This window comes from Schistocerca nitens, chromosome 11 (genome assembly GCF_023898315.1).
Source record: "Schistocerca nitens isolate TAMUIC-IGC-003100 chromosome 11, iqSchNite1.1, whole genome shotgun sequence".
In the NCBI taxonomy this organism is placed as follows: Eukaryota; Metazoa; Arthropoda; class Insecta; order Orthoptera; family Acrididae; genus Schistocerca; species Schistocerca nitens.
Genome location: NC_064624.1, coordinates 199,834,873 through 199,851,941, shown reverse-complemented (window position 1 = coordinate 199,851,941; position 17,069 = coordinate 199,834,873). Strand labels below are relative to the sequence as shown.

The window sequence follows — 17,069 nt, the reverse complement described above, 5'->3', positions numbered from 1 at the left end:
GCTCGCGTCGGTCGAGATCCGATGACTGTTAGCAGAGTATGGAATCGGTGGGTTCAGGAGGGTAATACGGAACGCCGTGCTGGATCCCAACGACCTCGTATCACTAGCAGTCGAGGTGACAGGCATCTTATCCGCACGGCTGTAACGGATCGTGCAGCCACGTCTCGATCCCTGAGTCAACAGATGGGGACGTTTGCAAGACAACAACCATCTGCACGAACAGTTCGACGACGTTTGCAGCAGCAAGGGCTATCAGCTCGAAGACCGTGGCTGCGGTTACCCTCGACGCTGCATCACAGACAGGAGCGCCTGCGATGGTGTACTCGACGACGAACCCGGGTGCACGAATGACGAAACGTCATGTTTTCGGATGAATCGAGCTTCTGTTTACAGCATCGTGATGGTCGCATCCGTGTTTGGCGACATCGCGGTAACCGCACGTTGGAAGCGTGTATTCGTCATCGCCATACTGGCGTATCACCTGGCGTGGTGGTATGTGGTGCCATCGGTTACACGTCTCGGTCACCTCTTGTTCGCACTGACGGCACTTTGAACAGTGAACGTTACATTTCAGATGTGTTACTGCTCGTGGCTCTACCCTTCATTCGATCCCTGTGAAACCCTACATTTCAGCAGGATAATGCAGACCGCATGTTGCAGGTCCTTTACGGGCCTTTGTGGATACAGAAAATGTTCGACTGCTGCCCTGGCCAGCACATTCTCCAGATCTCTCACCAACTGAAAACGTCTGGTCAATGGTGGCCGAGCAACTGGCTCGTCACAATACGCCAGTGACTACTCTTGATGAACTGTGGTATCGTGTTGAAGATGCACGGGCAGCTGTACCTGTACACGCCATCCAAGCTCTGTTTGACTCAATGCGCAGGCGTATCGAGGGCGTTATTACGGCCAGAGGTGGTTGTTCTGGGTACTGATTTCTCAGGATCTAAGCACCCAAATTGCGTGAAAATGCAATCACATGTCAGTTGTAGTATAATATATTTGTCCAATGAATACCAGTTTATCATCTGCATTTCTTCTTGGTGTAGCAATTTCTATGGCCAGTAGTGTGTTTTGACAACATAAAATTCGGTTTTTTTCTCTTAAAATAAACCACAAGATAACAAGGTGTCGGTTACGGACTTGCTTGTTTACACTTTGCGCGGCCGGACGAATGCGATTTTCAGCGAGCTCAAAAGTATTTTGAGACAGCAGTTTGCTCCGTGAATTCGTGGACATTACTTGCGTCTTAGTCCTGATTTCTACTGATATTTACTTACAGTGATTATTTCAATACGCCGACATGTAGGAATATTCCAGTGACTTTAGAAACGCCGTGAAAAATGCACTCGAGCAAGAACTGAAACAACCCAAGTTGCTCGGTTTTTTTTTTTTTTTAAGTAACTTGTCAGCTGGTTAGTACATGGAAAAAATTGTATAATAAAGACTGTCGAATATAAGCCACGCAGTGGACGTCCAAGAAAGAACATCTCCTAAAGCCGATCATGTCATAAGAAAGTTGCCATGAAGCGATTTTCGCAAGTCGGCTGTAATGATACAAAGAGAATTGAAAGAAAAATGTAACGTCGACATTGACGCTTGAGACTCTTTGGAGTACGTGGACGGAGACCGACGAAAAGTCAGCCTTTAGTGTCTACGGAAAGCAGGAAGGTCTGTCTTGCGTTTTGTAAACGGTACACATCATGGTCAAGTTCAGACTGGTCTAAAATTCTGTGGAGAGACGAGAGCAAATTTAATTTAGTGTCATCTGATGGTATCAAATACACTCCTGGAAATGGAAAAAAGAACACATTGACACCGGTGTGTCAGACCCACCATACTTGCTCCGGACACTGCGAGAGGGCTGTACAAGCAATGATCACACGCACGGCACAGCGGACACACCAGGAACCGCGGTGTTGGCCGTCGAATGGCGCTAGCTGCGCAGCATTTGTGCACCGCCGCCGTCAGTGTCAGCCAGTTTGCCGTGGCATACGGAGCTCCATCGCAGTCTTTAACACTGGTAGCATGCCGCTACAGCGTGGACGTGAACCGTATGTGCAGTTGACGGACTTTGAGCGAGGGCGTATAGTGGGCATGCGGGAGGCCGGAGGTGCTCAACACGTGGGGCGTGAGGTCTCCACAGTACATCGATGTTGTCGCCAGTGGTCGGCGGAAGGTGCACGTGCCCGTCGACCTGGGACCGGACCGCAGCGACGCACGGATGCACGCCAAGACCGTAGGATCCTACGCAGTGCCGTAGGGGACCGCACCGCCACTTCCCAGCAAATTAGGGACACTGTTCCTCCTGGGGTATCGGCGAGGACCATTCGCAACCGTCTCCGTGAAGCTGGGCTACGGTCCCGCACACCGTTAGGCCGTCTTCCGCTCACGCCCCAACATCGTGCAGCCCGCCTCCAGTGGTGTCGCGACAGGCGTGAATGGAGGGACGAATGGAGACGTGTCGTCTTCAGCGATGAGAGTCGCTTCTGCCTTGGTGCCAATGATGGTCGTACGTGTGTTTGGCGCCGTGCAGGTGAGCGCCACAATCAGGACTGCATACGACCTAGGCACACAGGACCAACACCCGGCATCATTGTGTGGGGAGCGATCTCCTACACTGGCCGTACACCACCGGTGATCGTCGAGGGCACACTGAATAGTGCACGGTACATCCAAACCGTCATCGAACCCATCGTTCTACCATTCCTAGACCAGCAAGGGAACTAGCTGTTCCAACAGGACAATGCACGTCCGCATGTATCCCGTGCCACCCAACGTGCTCTAGAAGCTGTAAGTCAACTACCCTGGCCAGCAAGATCTCCGGATCTGTCCCCCATTGAGCATGTTTGGGACTGGATGAAGCGTCGTCTCACGCGGTCTGCACGTGCAGCACGAACGCTGGTCCAACTGAGGCGCCAGGTGGAAATGGCATGGCAAGCCGTTCCACAGGACTACATCCAGCATCTCTACGATCGTCTCCATGGGAGAATAGCAGCCTACATTGCTGCGAAAGGTGGATATACACTGTACTAGTGCCGACATTGTGCACGCTCTGTTGCGTGTGTCTATGTGCCTGTGGTTCTGTCAGTGTCATGATGTGATGTATCTGACCCCAGGAATGTGTCAATAAAGTTTCCCCTTCCTGGGACAATGAATTCACGGTGTTCTTATTTCAATTTCCAGGAGTGTATGTTCGACGTCCTCTAAATAAAAGACATGACTTTCGGTGCACGAATTCCCAGGGTCAGATATGGGGGCGGCAGTGTCACGGTTTGAGGATGTTTCTCACGCTCTGGAGTTGAACCTGTAGCTCGAAGTGGATATAACATGGATCGGTTCGTTTGCGAAAAATGCTACGATACGCAATACACCACTTACCAGCGGGATGGTATTTTCAACAAGATATCAATCCCAAGCACAAGTCCAAGTACGTTAGTGATTTTTTTTAAACGCAAAAGAGTGAAGGTTGTGGACTGGCCGAGCCAAAGTCCGGATTTGAATCCTATAGAACATCTGTGAGACGAGTTGGATCGCTGAATAAGGATAAAAAATTATTCAAACAAAGACGCTTTTTTAAAGCTCTCAAAAATGAGTGGAATAAAAATTCCGATGGATCGATTCCAAAAGCAGTTCGACTCGATGCCGGCGCGGTGTGAGGTTGACATAGAAGCCAACGGATATCCTGCTAGATGTTGATTCTCTTAGGACGGTAGATGATAATTGGATGTTTCTTTCAGCGATATCAAAATACTTTTGCTCCACCATCATCCTGACAATTTTATATATACAGGGTGAGTCACCTAACGTTACCGCTGGATTTATTTCGTAAACCACATCAAATACTGACGAATCCACAGACCGAACGTGAGGAGACGGGCTAGTGTAATTGGTTAATACAAACCATACAAAAATGCACGGAAGTATGTTTTTTAACACAAACCTACGTTTTTTTAAATGGAACCCCGTTAGTTTTGTTAGCACATCTGATCATATAAACAAACACGTAATGAGAGCCGTTTGTTGCATTGTAAAATGTTAATTACATCCGGAGATATTGTAACCTAAAGTTGGCGCTTGAGTACCACTCCTCCGCTGTTCGATCGTGTGTATCGGAGAGCACCGAATTACGTAGGGATCCAAAGGGAACGGTGATGGACCTTAGGTACAGAAGAGACTGGAACAGCACATTACGTCCACATGCTAACACCTTTTTATTGGTCTTTTTCACTGACGCACAAGTACATTACCATGAGGGGTGAGGTACACGTACACACGTGGTTTCCGTTTTCAATTACGGAGTGGAATAGAGTGTGTCCCGACATGTCAGGCCAATAGATGTTCAATGTGGTGGAAATCATTTGCTGCACACAATTCCAATCTCTGGCGCAATGAATGTCGTACACGCCGCAGTACGTCTGGTGTAATGTCGCCGCAGGCTGCCACAATACGTTGTTTCATATCCTCTGGGGTTGTAGGCACATCACGGTACACATTCTCCTTTAACGTACCCCACAGAAAGAAGTCCAGAGGTGTAAGATCAGGAGAACGGGCTGGCCAATTTATGCGTCCTCCGTGGCCCGTGTTTGTTACAACACGCAACTGAACGTCGGAGGTTTCAAGCGTCAACTTTAGGTTACAATATCTCCGGATGTAATTAACATTTTACAATGCAACAAACGGCACTGATTACGTATTTGTTTATATGTTCAGATGTGCTAACAAAACTAACGGGGTTCCATTTACAAAAAACGTAGGTTTGTGTTAAAAAACATACTTCCGTGCATTTTTGTATGGTTTGTATTAACCAATTGCACTAGCCCGTCTCCTCACGTTCGGTCTGTGGATTCGTCAGTATTTGATGTGGTTTACGAAATATATCCAGCGGTAACGTTAGGTGACTCACCCTGTATGTACAGGGTGTCCCAGCTATCTTGTCCACCCAAAATATCTCTGGAACAATAACAGCTATTGGAAAACGACTTTCACCGGTACCAATGTAGGGCTGGGGCCCATGAATGTACATATTTGGAAACATTCTAAAACGAAAGCATATGTGTTTTTTAACACAAACTTATGTTTTTTTTAAATGGACCTCCTGTATTTTTTCTTCAGCAATCCGTAGCATGACAAAGCACATACACAGTGGCGTTGAATGCATCGCAGTATTTCCATTACATCCCGAGATATTGAGACGGGAAGTTGACGCTTGAAACGCTCGACATGCGCTGCTAGCGCACGTCCTGAGGCTCAGGCGTGAACCCCATGCTGCCCGTAATCGCGATGTGATCGACACGCGTAATCACACCTCCACACTTATCAAGAGGTCCGAAACGAATAATACGGTCTGCTGCGATTACGGGCAGCATGGGGTTCACGCCTGAGCCTCAGGACGTGCGCTAGCAGCGCATGTCGGGTGTTTCAAGCGTGAACTTCGCGTCTCAATATCTCGGGATGTAATGGGAATATTGCGATTCAATCAACGCCATTGTGTATTTGCTTTGTCATGCTACGGATTGCTGAAGAAAAAATATGGGAGGTCCATTTAAAAAAAAGATAAGTTTGTGTTAAAAAACACATGCTTTCGTTTTAGAATGTTTGCAAATATGTACATTCATGGGCCCCCGCCCTACATTGATACCGGTGAAACTCGTTTTCCAATAGCTGTTATTGTTCCAGAGATATTTTGGGTGGACAAGATAGCTGGGACACCCTGTATATTGTCATTAAGAGAAAGACAGAGGAGAAAATTTACGTTCTCCTTCTCTTGGTCGTCGTATGTGTTTGTTCTCCGGTTCTCTTGTTCTCGTTAAAATAATAACAGCTGATGTATAGCTGTGTCAGCGCTGTAATCGTATGCGTAATGAATTAACTGCTAAAACAGATAACTGTTTGAAAGTGGTTGTTTCGTGTCTTTATTCCGTAGTTTTGTGTGCCCTGCGTCAAATATCTGCATTATTGCAGCATTCATAGCAGACGGGCGGCAAAACAATCGAGCAGCGTCTGAACGGCCACATCGCCGCCGTTAAGCGGCCAAATTGAATTTCAACCTTTTTCCCTCCAACAGCGCTCGTATCCGCGCAACAAAGGCTAATACTTCCTTTCACAGGACTTGGTGCACCTGGTGCAGCCAATATTTTACAGTTTTTTTTTCCCCCAAGTACGTGGACTTTAAATATTTTGTGTGTGTGTCTGTGTTTTGTGTGTGTGTGTGTGTGTGTGTGTGTGTGTGTGTGTGTGTGTGTGTTTCTGATCTGGCTACGTGTAACGAAGAGCCAACATGGTTATGTTCTCAGTTAAATATAAAGAGAGCAACTAAATGAGAACTGAAGTTAATACAAACTGTTTGCTATTTAATTTCGGCGACAGATTTCACATGGAATTTTGTGTCTGTCTGTTGTGACTGGTAACAGATGTGTGTTATCCCGTGATTTTAAAATCGTGCTCTTACGCTATCCAAGGCAGAAAGTGTTATTAATTCCGTTAATTCAGTACGAGACTCAGTGAAATAATCCTGTGCCATCTTAGTAAACGGCACGTTAGGTAAATAGACTCCAATACGACGAAAGTACATCAGACGCAGTTTCTGTTAAAGGAACCTTAACTATGGCAAAACAAGAAAGTTAAATAAAACCGAAAGTAATTATCAGTAATCATTAAAGAATTTTTTTCTCAATAACAATAACATTTTTTTTAGAGACATTGTATAAAGTTCGCACAAAAGTTACACATTCAGAGACAACTGGAAGCTGTGTCCACTGCCAACGGTGTGATCTAATGGCGTCGGAATGTTCGGTCAGGGAGCCGGTTCGCCTCTGTAATAAAAAAACTGAGTGAACGGATGAACAAACGAACTTTAAGGGGCTCCGGAAAGGCTAAAATCATGAAAAGTTCAATTTGTACTTTTTTGCGTTTTCTGAATCTGCAGACTATTACCTTTTAATAGATATATAATTTATTCAATTCCGATGACTACAACTATTTTTAAATTTTTTTTGAAATGTGTTCTACATGGGCGTGACCCACTGTGGCGCTGTTAAACTGCTGTCAAATGGTGTTATTATTAACGTCCGTGTTCATCAGGTACATTTTAGTGATGTGAGATAAAGTACAGGTATGTGTTGTGGCTAACCTGTGATGGTTCAATATATATCGCCGGTGTGATTGTCGATTGTTTCATGTTTATTTACCCTGTCGTTACCTCGAAAATATTCGTAATTAATTCTGTTTCTTGAGTCTCTGTTTTGTTGAAGTATAATAACGAGTAAAAGTAAAGTTATTAGAAATCCTCTGAAGGCTTTTAAGAAAAGGAGAAATGTTGGAAAGCCAAAGGTATGTGTTATTACTGTAAACAATAAAGACGATGAAAATCCCCAACATAGCTTGTGTCCCAAAGAAGAAGACAGTTGGTGTAAATACAACAAAGGATTGCTAACCGGTGAAGTGTACACTCATAAGCATAGTCTACCTCATGCAATAATGGAGGCGATAAACCCTACTTTCAGAGACTTAGCAGCACCTGAACTGTTGAAAAAGTGTATTCACGGAAAAACTGAAAACCCCAATGAAAGTGCAAATAGTGTTATATGGTCGAGAATCCCCAAGACTGTATTTGTTGGAATAGAAACACTTCACTTTGGTGTGTATGATGCTGTTGCGACTTTCAACGATGGCAACATTGTAAGGTGCAAGGTATTTAGAAATATGGGAATGAAGATAGGTTCTAACACGGTACGAGCGATGCTTGCTTTAGACAAGGAACGCCTTCGGGCTGCAGACAGGGCTGTAAAGAGTCTAGAAATACAAGCGAGAGTAAACAGGAGGAGGAACAAGAGGAAGCTGGAGGAGGAGTTTGCAGAGGATGAAGATAATCCATCCTATGGACCTGGAATGCACTAAAAAGTTAATCCAATCTTTGTCGCTCGATTCCCAAAACTTTTATTTTCTCATACTAATTACATGTTTTCTAAGGATCTTCCAAACATATTTGTTTCAAACTTTCAGTAAATGTTACACAGTAGCCTTTTTCCAAAAAACTGTATATTTTTGAATATATAAATAAAAAATTGCAAAAAAAGTTGTGAATTTTCATTACAATTGAAAAAAAAATCATCTTTAATAACTGAACTAAAATTTTGTAAAATCCCTGTGTTAAGTTGTAGCCCATATTCCAATAAATAATCTGTAAAAAGTTCAACTTCCTACCTCAAATACTTTGTGAGGAAAGATGTAATTTATAAGCGTTATTTTAACATTGCAAGTATAGGGCGTTCCGGAGCCCCTTAACGGATGTCATGTGACGTCCACAACGACCAAACCCAACGGAAAAAAAAACTAGCGTTGCTGGCTCTCGATCCCAGGGTCCCGGGTTCGATTCCCGGCCCGGCTGGGGACTTTTTTTTCTGTCCAGGGACTGGGTGTTTCTGTTATCCTCATCATTTCATCGTCATGATCCGACTTTTTTTTCTGTCCAGGGACTGGGTGTTTCTGTTATCCTCATCATTTCATCGTCATGATCCTCATCATTGGTGACGGAGGCTAGATTGGACTGTGTACAAAACTGTACTGTGAAAAAATTGGGATTTCGTACGGGCGCTGATGATCAGGCAGTTGAGCGCCCCACAAACCAAACGCCATCACTGCCAACCCTTTTCCTACACCGCATTACACCTGGTAAGGTTTTGTGTTTGTCGTGTTTACATATTTTTGTGCGCCTCTGTATGTAGATACGGGGGACCTACGGACACGTGAGTGTACCGTCTTCAAAGATTTGGAGGTCGTTATATGCCAGTTGAAGGTGGAGGGACGGCGGGGCAAGGGGTGGCGAGGGGGGGGGGGGGGCGGGGCGAAGGTGGGGGGGAGAGAAAGTAAAGGAAATGGCAGGGAAGGAGGGATTACAAGCGTCCGCTGCATCTGGACATCACGCGGAACCAGTGGCGAAGAATGATAACGTGTGCCGGACTGGGATTCGAACCCGGGACCCCCTGTTTACTATCCAGGTGCGGTAACCACTCGTATAACTGATTCGCCTAGATGGCCAATGGATCCACATTTTTCAGTGCAGATGCACAAGTACATCGGTCCTACCGCGGGAATCTCAGAGTAGGGAGCTTGGAGAACTCCGGATTGGTGGCGTTCGGTGGGTAAGTAAATCAGCCTTGAGGCGTGTCGATATAGTGCGCGCAGATGAGGTGACACTGTTCCCTGGATGCCGCGGTGGTTAACAACCACTGCCTGGGAAGCAGGAGATACCGGGTTCGAACCCCGGTCTGGCGCACATTTTCACTCGTCACTGCGGATTCTGCGTAATGTGTTGTGCTATTTGTCGATTACAGTGTCATCTACCACGAATGGACAACAACGGTTTCAGTATACTGTACGTATTTTTTGGCTTAGAACCCGAATATGCACTAAAAATGGGCGGTTCCCGTTTGAAAATACAAAGTTGGCCCCGTGGTTAGAACCTGGCCAGTGGTAGCAGAGACACATGGCCTCTTTACTAACGTTAGATTTTCATCTACAACACTTTTTTTGTATGATGTGTCGTTTTAGAGATTGTTGGTTGTCTCAACCTAAAACAAACATCTTTCTACCAGGAGTGCTAGTTCTGCAAGGTTCGCAGGAGGGCTTCTGTAAAGTTTGGAAGGTAGGAGACGAGATACTGGCAGAAGTAAAGCTGTGAGGACGGGGGGTGAGTCGTGCTTGGACAGCTCAGTCGGTAGAGCACTTGCCCGCGAAAGGCAAAGGTCCCGAGTTCGAGTCTCGGTCCGGCCCACAGCTTTAATCTGTCGAGAAGTTTCATATCAGCGCACAATCCGCTGCAGAGTGAAAATCTCATTCTGGATCTTGTATGTTACTTGACACCGACACATGATGTGAAAGTGGTTTTTGGGGCTATGGTTTTAGAATTATTATTTTTTTTTATTGTCCTCTACTGCTCCATTTCGTTTGTACCTACAACATTCAAAAAGTCAGTAGTGAATGATTAAGCATGCTTTGTATTATCACTCCTTTCTTTTTATAAATGGTTCAAATGGCTCTGAACATTATGGGACTTACTTCTGAGGTCATCAGTCCCCTGGAACTCGAACTACTTAAACCTAACTAACCTAAGGACATCACACACATCCATGCCGGAGGCAGGATTCGAACCTGCGACCATAGCGGTCGGGCTGTTCCAGACTGCAGCGCTTAGAACCGCTCGGCCACACCGGCCGGCTCTCTTTTTATGCTAATGAAGCAATTTTAATATTTCTTCGTCACGGACTTACATTCAGCTAAAATCAATGCAATTGTTAAGTGTTGTTGTAGTAGTATTTCTATGACAACTCTCACCTTCAACGTTTTCAAGCTGTTACAGAATCAAATGTTGAAAATCGATATGGAGCTGGCGTTGTGGGTGATGTTCAAAAGCCTGAAGTATATATATATATATGACCGGTATATTTGAAACGGCAATAAAAACTAAACGAGCAGCGATAGAAATACACCGTTTGTTGCAATATGCTTGGGACAACAGTACATTTTCAGGCGGACAAACTTTCGAAATTACAGTAGTTACAATTTTCAACAACAGATGGCGCTGCAAGTGATGTGAAAGATATAGAAGACAATGCAGTCTGTGGGTGCGCCATTCTGTACGTCGTCTTTCTGCTGTAAGCGTGTGCTGTTCACAACGTGCAAGTGTGCTGTGGACAACATGGTTTATTCCTTAGAACAGAGGATTTTTCTGGTGTTGGAATTCCACCGCCTAGAACACAGTGTTGTTGCAACAAGACGAAGTTTTCAACGGAGGTTTAATGTAACCAAAACACCGAAAAGCGATACAATAAAGGATCTGTTTGAAAAATTTCAACAGACTGGGAACGTGACGGATGAACGTGCTGGAAAGGTAGGGCGACCGCGTACGGCAACCACAGAGGGCAACGCGCAGCTAGTGCAGCAGGTGATCCGACAGCGGCCTCGGGTTTCCGTTCGCCGTGTTGCAGCTGCGGTCCAAATGACGCCAACGTCCACGTATCGTCTCATGCGCCAGAGTTTACACCTCTATCCGTACAAAATTCAAACGCGGCAACCCCTCAGCGCCGCTACCATTGCTGCACGAGAGACATTCGCTAACGATATAGTGCACAGGATTGATGACGGCGATATGCATGTGGGCAGCATTTGGTTTACTGACGAAGCTTATTTTTACCTGGACGGCTTCGTCAATAAACAGAACTGGCGCATATGGGGAACCGGAAAGCCCCATGTTGCAGTCCCATCGTCCCTGCATCCTCAAAAAGTACTGGTCTGGGCCGCCATTTCTTCCAAAGGAATCATTGGCCCATTTTTCAGATCCGAAACGATTACTACATCACGCTATCTGGACATTCTTCGTGAATTTGTGGCGGTACAAACTGCCTTAGACGACACTGCGAACACCTCGTGGTTTATGCAAGATGGTGCCCGGCCACATCGCACGGCCGACGTCTTTAATTTCCTGAATGAATATTTCGATGATCGTGTGATTGCTTTGGGCTATCCGAAACATACAGGAGGCGGCGTGGATTGATCTCCCTATTCGCCAGACATGAACCCCTGTGACTTCTTTCTGTGGGGACACTTGAAAGACCAGGTGTACCGCCAGAATCCAGAAACAATTGAACAGCTGAAGCAGTACATCTCATCTGCATGTGAAGCCATTCCGCCAGACACGTTGTCAAAGGTTTCGGGTAATTTCATTCAGAGACTACGCCATATTATTGTTACGCATGGTGGATATGTGGAAAATATCGTACTATAGAGTTTCCCAGACCGCAGCGCCATCTGTTGTTGAAAATTGTAACTACTGTAATTTCGAAAGTTTGTCTGCCTGAAAATGTACTGTTGTCCCAAGCATATTGCAACAAACGGTGTATTTCTATCGCTGCTCGTTTAGTTTTTATTGCCGTTTCAAATATACCGGTCATTTTTGAAACACCCTATATATATATGGAGGCAGACCTGCAAGGCGTTGGGAAAGAAACATCTCGATAAGTACGAGGTGCAGCAGTGCTGCCAACTTACCGCGCCGGTTGCGATGTGGGACACCATGGCGGCCGGTTCGCCGTCTGCAGTCGTACCAACCTCGCGGGAGCGGGCGTTTCTGCGATCGGAGGTGTGGAGTTGCAAGATGGCGCCGGACGATCGACGGTGTTGGTGCAGGGGCGGTGTCTAGCCGCTCCCCATGTGGGCGTCGAGCATTTCTGACGTGAGATCGCGCACGCCGTAAATCCTGCGAAGCCACAGAGAAGGCGACCGTTAGGCCTAGCTCACACGGGCAATGTGCCCCCGCAGTAGCGTCGCTGTCAACATTCTCGCAGTCGGTCTCCCGCAATGCGGCAATATTACGCTATGACCGAGCAGTATTAATGATGCGTTGGAGGTACTCACCGAAATACACTGAGGCGACAAGATCCATAGGATAGCGATATGCACATATGCACTTGGTGGTACAGTGGAAACTCGATGAACTGTCATCTTCGGGACCGTGGTCGTGAAGGTTGAGCGAATAGACGGATAACAGAAACACTGTATTCCCCCAAAACATAACCTCAATCATCTTCAACTTTTGTAGTCCTATCTCCCTCAGTTGCGTGTAATATCACGGTATATTGATAACTTTTACTGATGGACCGTCTGACAGCAACTGAATAAAACACAATATTAGTACCATACGCGTTTCGCCTTTATTTTCTGCAAGGCATCATCAGTGGCCTGGAATATGTACATATGTTAGCTGTTTTATTTACATTTCTGTCACTGTGCCAATAGGTTATAAACAGTTCTGGTGGTTGTTATTTCCTATTAAGTAGTAATGTTTTGAACTGTACTTACAGGTTGCGAGGACAATTTCGTACATATTACGCTCCTGTTGCATTTTTGGTGTTGTTCTTCTTCTTATGAACGCCAATTTGCGCTTTTTTCCACAGCACTATGCACTGAGCGCTTGTTTTAATGCAATGTTTTGGTTTCTGTTGCCGACTGTCAAATGTTTTTGCCAAAGATCGAATGTTATTGCCAAACTTATGAGTGTAATTATTGAAGTATCTCTGGTCTGTTCATGTATGCATTTGTGTGTGTTAGTTTGTGTATGTATGTATCTGTGTGTGTGTGTGTGTGTGTGTTGAAGATGGCAAAGAAATTCACCTACGCTCTGTTACTTGAGGAGCCGATGATCATCCTAATTATCTATGAATGGATGAGGAACGCGTTTCGGAGCTGCTGAAGATAATCAAATCATTCTTAACGAGAAATAATACAGTCACGAGTGAGTCTGTGAGGTGCGAGGTGATAAAACGATGACTCTTTAAAACTGGTACATAGTGAAAAAGTTGTGAAGAAAACAAAAACAAAGGGGTCAGTGCTGCTGATTAAAAACATCTTCAATTCTTTTAGTCCTGTCTTCTTCAGTTGCGTGTAATATTACGGTATATTGATAATTTTTACTTATGGGCCGTCTGACAGCAACTGAATAAAACACAATTTTAGTGCCATACGCGTTTCGCCTTTGTTTTCTGCTAGGCATCATCAGTGGCCTGGAATATGTACATATGTTAGCTATTTAATTTACATTTTTTGTCACTGTGCCTATAGGTTATAAACAGTTCTGGTGGTTGGTATTTCCTATTAACACACTCACAGAAGCGCACACACAAATGCATACACGAATAGATCAGAGATACTTTAATAATTACACTCATAAGTTTGGCAATAACATTCGATCTTTGGCAAAAACATTTGACAGTCGGCAACAGAAACCAAAACATTGCATTGAAACAAACATTCAGTTCACAGTGCTGTGGAATGTGGAAAAAACCGCAAATTGTCGTTCATAAGAAGAAGAACAACACCCAAAATGCAACAGGACCGTAATGTGTAAGAAATTGTCCACGAAACCTGTAAGTACAGTTCAAAACATTACTACTTAATAGCAAATACCGACCACCAGAACTGTTCATAACCTATAGGCACAGTGACAGAAATGTAAATAAAACAGCTAACATATATACATATTCCAGGCCACTGATGATGCCTTGCAGAAAATAAAGGCAAAACGCGTATGGCACTAAAATTGTGTTTTATTCCTTTGCTGTCAGACGGTCCATAAGTAAAAATTATCAATATACCGTAATAACCTCAATCAATTATTTTATGTATAGACACATATCACTCTCACAGTAATATAATAATATTTCGGAGCGAAAACAAATTAAACATCAAATTCATATCCGCGTTTACTCCACCTGCAGAGTGAAAATCTCATTCTGGAAACATCCCCCAGGCTGTGGCTAAGCCATGTCTCCGCAATATCCTTTCTTTCAGGAGTGCTAGTGCTGCAAGGTTCGCAGGAGAGCTTCTGTAAAGTTTGGAAGGTAGGAGACGAGATACTGGGAGAAGTAAAGCTGTGAGGACGGGGCGTGAGTCGTGCTTGGGTAGCTCAGTTGGTAGAGCACTTGCCCGCGAAAGGCAAAAGTCCCGAGTTCGAGTCTCGGTCGGGCACACAGTTTTAATCTGCCAGGAAGTTTCAAATTAAACACGATTGTAATAGCAAATAAAACTATTTATTACATTTTTGTACTTTGAAACCTGGAGCAGCTTTTTCAGAGCGTGATGCTAATGTCTTTTGTGGTAAAGCCTTCTAATGAAGCCCAGTTTCATCACAATTGTAAACTTGCTCCCTAACAAGAGCAATTCAGCCATTTTTTCTTTAATTTGTTCCCGGAACTCAACAATTACAGAGCTATCCCCGCTGAGTTTTCCTCCACTGATATCAAGTTGGCGAATGCCATGACGAAATTTAAACTTGTCGAGCCATCCGATATTGGCTTTAAAAGACGAGTCATCATCAAGTTTGTTGTTGATTTCAACACCTTTGGCCATTGTATAGGCCCTGAAAGTGGAATCCCCTGACTTCTTGCTTGTATAAACCGTCGGTACATTGCAGTGTCCAATCCATCATATTTTGCAGGTTTCATTGTCTTTCTTGTTCGCACATCTCCATCCGTGCTCTGCATTGTTGACACATGTTGTTCTATTTTATCAGTATCACGTTTTATATCGTTAACTGTTGTTCTTCCAATACCATAAATCAGCGCTACACTTGTCGCAGTTCCGCCCTTTCTTAAGCGTTTTATAATTTCAAGTTTTTGATTAACAAGGGGAGGCCGCCAATTGTGAAATTCAGACTCGATTCATACTGCGCATAATAAAAGCTCATGGCCAGAGGTGTACTGTGGCAAAGCACCAAGATGCACTTCTCAGCCGTTGTCGAGAAAATCGACAGTTAAAAGAAACCGTTGCGGTGAAATACTCTCTACGATATATGGTTTCCTACAGCGTCGTGGCGCAGCGGTAAGCGCTCGGGTTCCTAATAGGAAGGTCGCCGGATCGAATCTCGCGCCATGCACATTTTTTTTTTAGTATTTGTTTTTTGTAACTCAAATATATATATATATATATATATATATATATATATATATATATATATAACATTTGTGAAATACAACTTTGTTTGCGGAAAACATAATCATGTTCGAAGTCGCCCGTTTTTCCACGACAAACGACTATCAACAACTTATTATATGCATAATTGTTGCAAACTGATTGCCGGGAATTTTATAAATATATATATTTGAATTACAAAAAACAAATACTAAAAAAAAAAGTTGCATTGCCCGACATTCGATCCGGCGACCTTCGTATTAGGAACCCGAGCGCTTACCGCTGCGCCACGACGCTGTAGGAAATCATAAATCGTAGAGTATTACACCGCAACGGTTTCTTTTAACTGTCGATTTTCTCGACAACGGCTGAGAAGTGCATCTTGGTGCTTTGCCACATTACACCTCTGGCCATGAGCTTTTATTATGCGCAGTATGAATCGAGTCTGAATTTCACAATTGCCGGCCTCCCCTTGTAAGTCCTAAAACAACACGTTTACGTTTTTCAGACATTTTATTGTGTCACTGTATCACACACAGCTGCACTAAATACAGTAGTGTAAAATATTAGTCAATAAAGCTTATTCAAGTGGAAAACGCGTAACACGGCACAGACCGCTAGATACACTGCGACAATTACAGTCTTCTCGCCAGAGCTGGAAACCGATCCAGTGGTGATTGTTGACTCACAAGTGAGACAAAAACAAGAAAAGGGTGAGGAGATGTGTTAGCACGTCAACTGAAGGTCGTATTTTATGTACCATTCTACCGCGGGAGGGTACATTCACTTCCGACTAAAATAGAGTAAATAAACAAAGCGAACGCGTCACTGCACCTTAGAGCATTCTGTTATTACGGTACAGTATTATTATGCTGTCACAGCAGTGACGGTTAACAGGAACTGACGGTTTAAAGAGTGACGGATGATCGAGTTGTTACTGTACTAACACTTACAGAAGGCACACATGGGCAGCGTATTGCTGGAGCTATCATTTGCACTCAGGTGATTCATGTGGAAAGGTTTCTGACGCTGTTACGGCCGCACGAGAGGAATTAAACAGACTTTGAACGCGGAACTAGAGCTTGGAGCTAGATCCGTGGGACATTTCATTGCGAAAATCGTTAGGGAATTCAGCATTTCGAGAGCCGCAGTGCCAAGTGTGTGCCGAGAATACCAGATACCAGGCATCGCCTCTCACCACGGACAACGCAGTGGCCGGCGGCCTTCACTTAACGACCGAGAGCAGCAGCTTTTGCATGGTGTCGTCAGTGCTGACAGACAAGCAACACTGCGTGATATAACCGCAGAAATCAGTGCGGGACGTACGAGTAAGGTACCGAGCGAGGTGGCGCAGCGGTTAGCACACTGGACTCGCATTCGGGAGGACGACGGTTCAATCCCGCGTCCGGCCATCCTGATTTAGGTTTTCCGTGATTTCCCTAAATGGCTCGAGGCAAATACCGGGATGGTTCCTTTGAAAGGGCACGGCCGGCTTCCTTCGCGATCCTTCCCTCATCCAATGAGACCGATGACCTCGCTGTTTGGTCTCTGCCCCCACAACCCAACCCCAAACGAATAGGCTATCCGTTAGGACAGTCTGGCGA

At 44.8% G+C, this 17,069-nt stretch overlaps 1 protein-coding gene across 1 annotated transcript in view; it reads right to left on the bottom strand.

The window, feature by feature from the left end:
* Positions 1 to 17,069, bottom strand: part of LOC126212775 (forkhead box protein F2-like) — a 483,336-nt gene that overhangs the window by 388,316 nt on the left and 77,951 nt on the right. The window contains exon 2 of the mRNA XM_049940180.1: positions 12,049 to 12,256. Within this exon, the coding sequence (XP_049796137.1) occupies positions 12,049 to 12,075 (27 nt within the window). The 5' untranslated portion in view covers positions 12,076 to 12,256. The remainder of the gene's footprint in view (positions 1 to 12,048; positions 12,257 to 17,069) is intronic.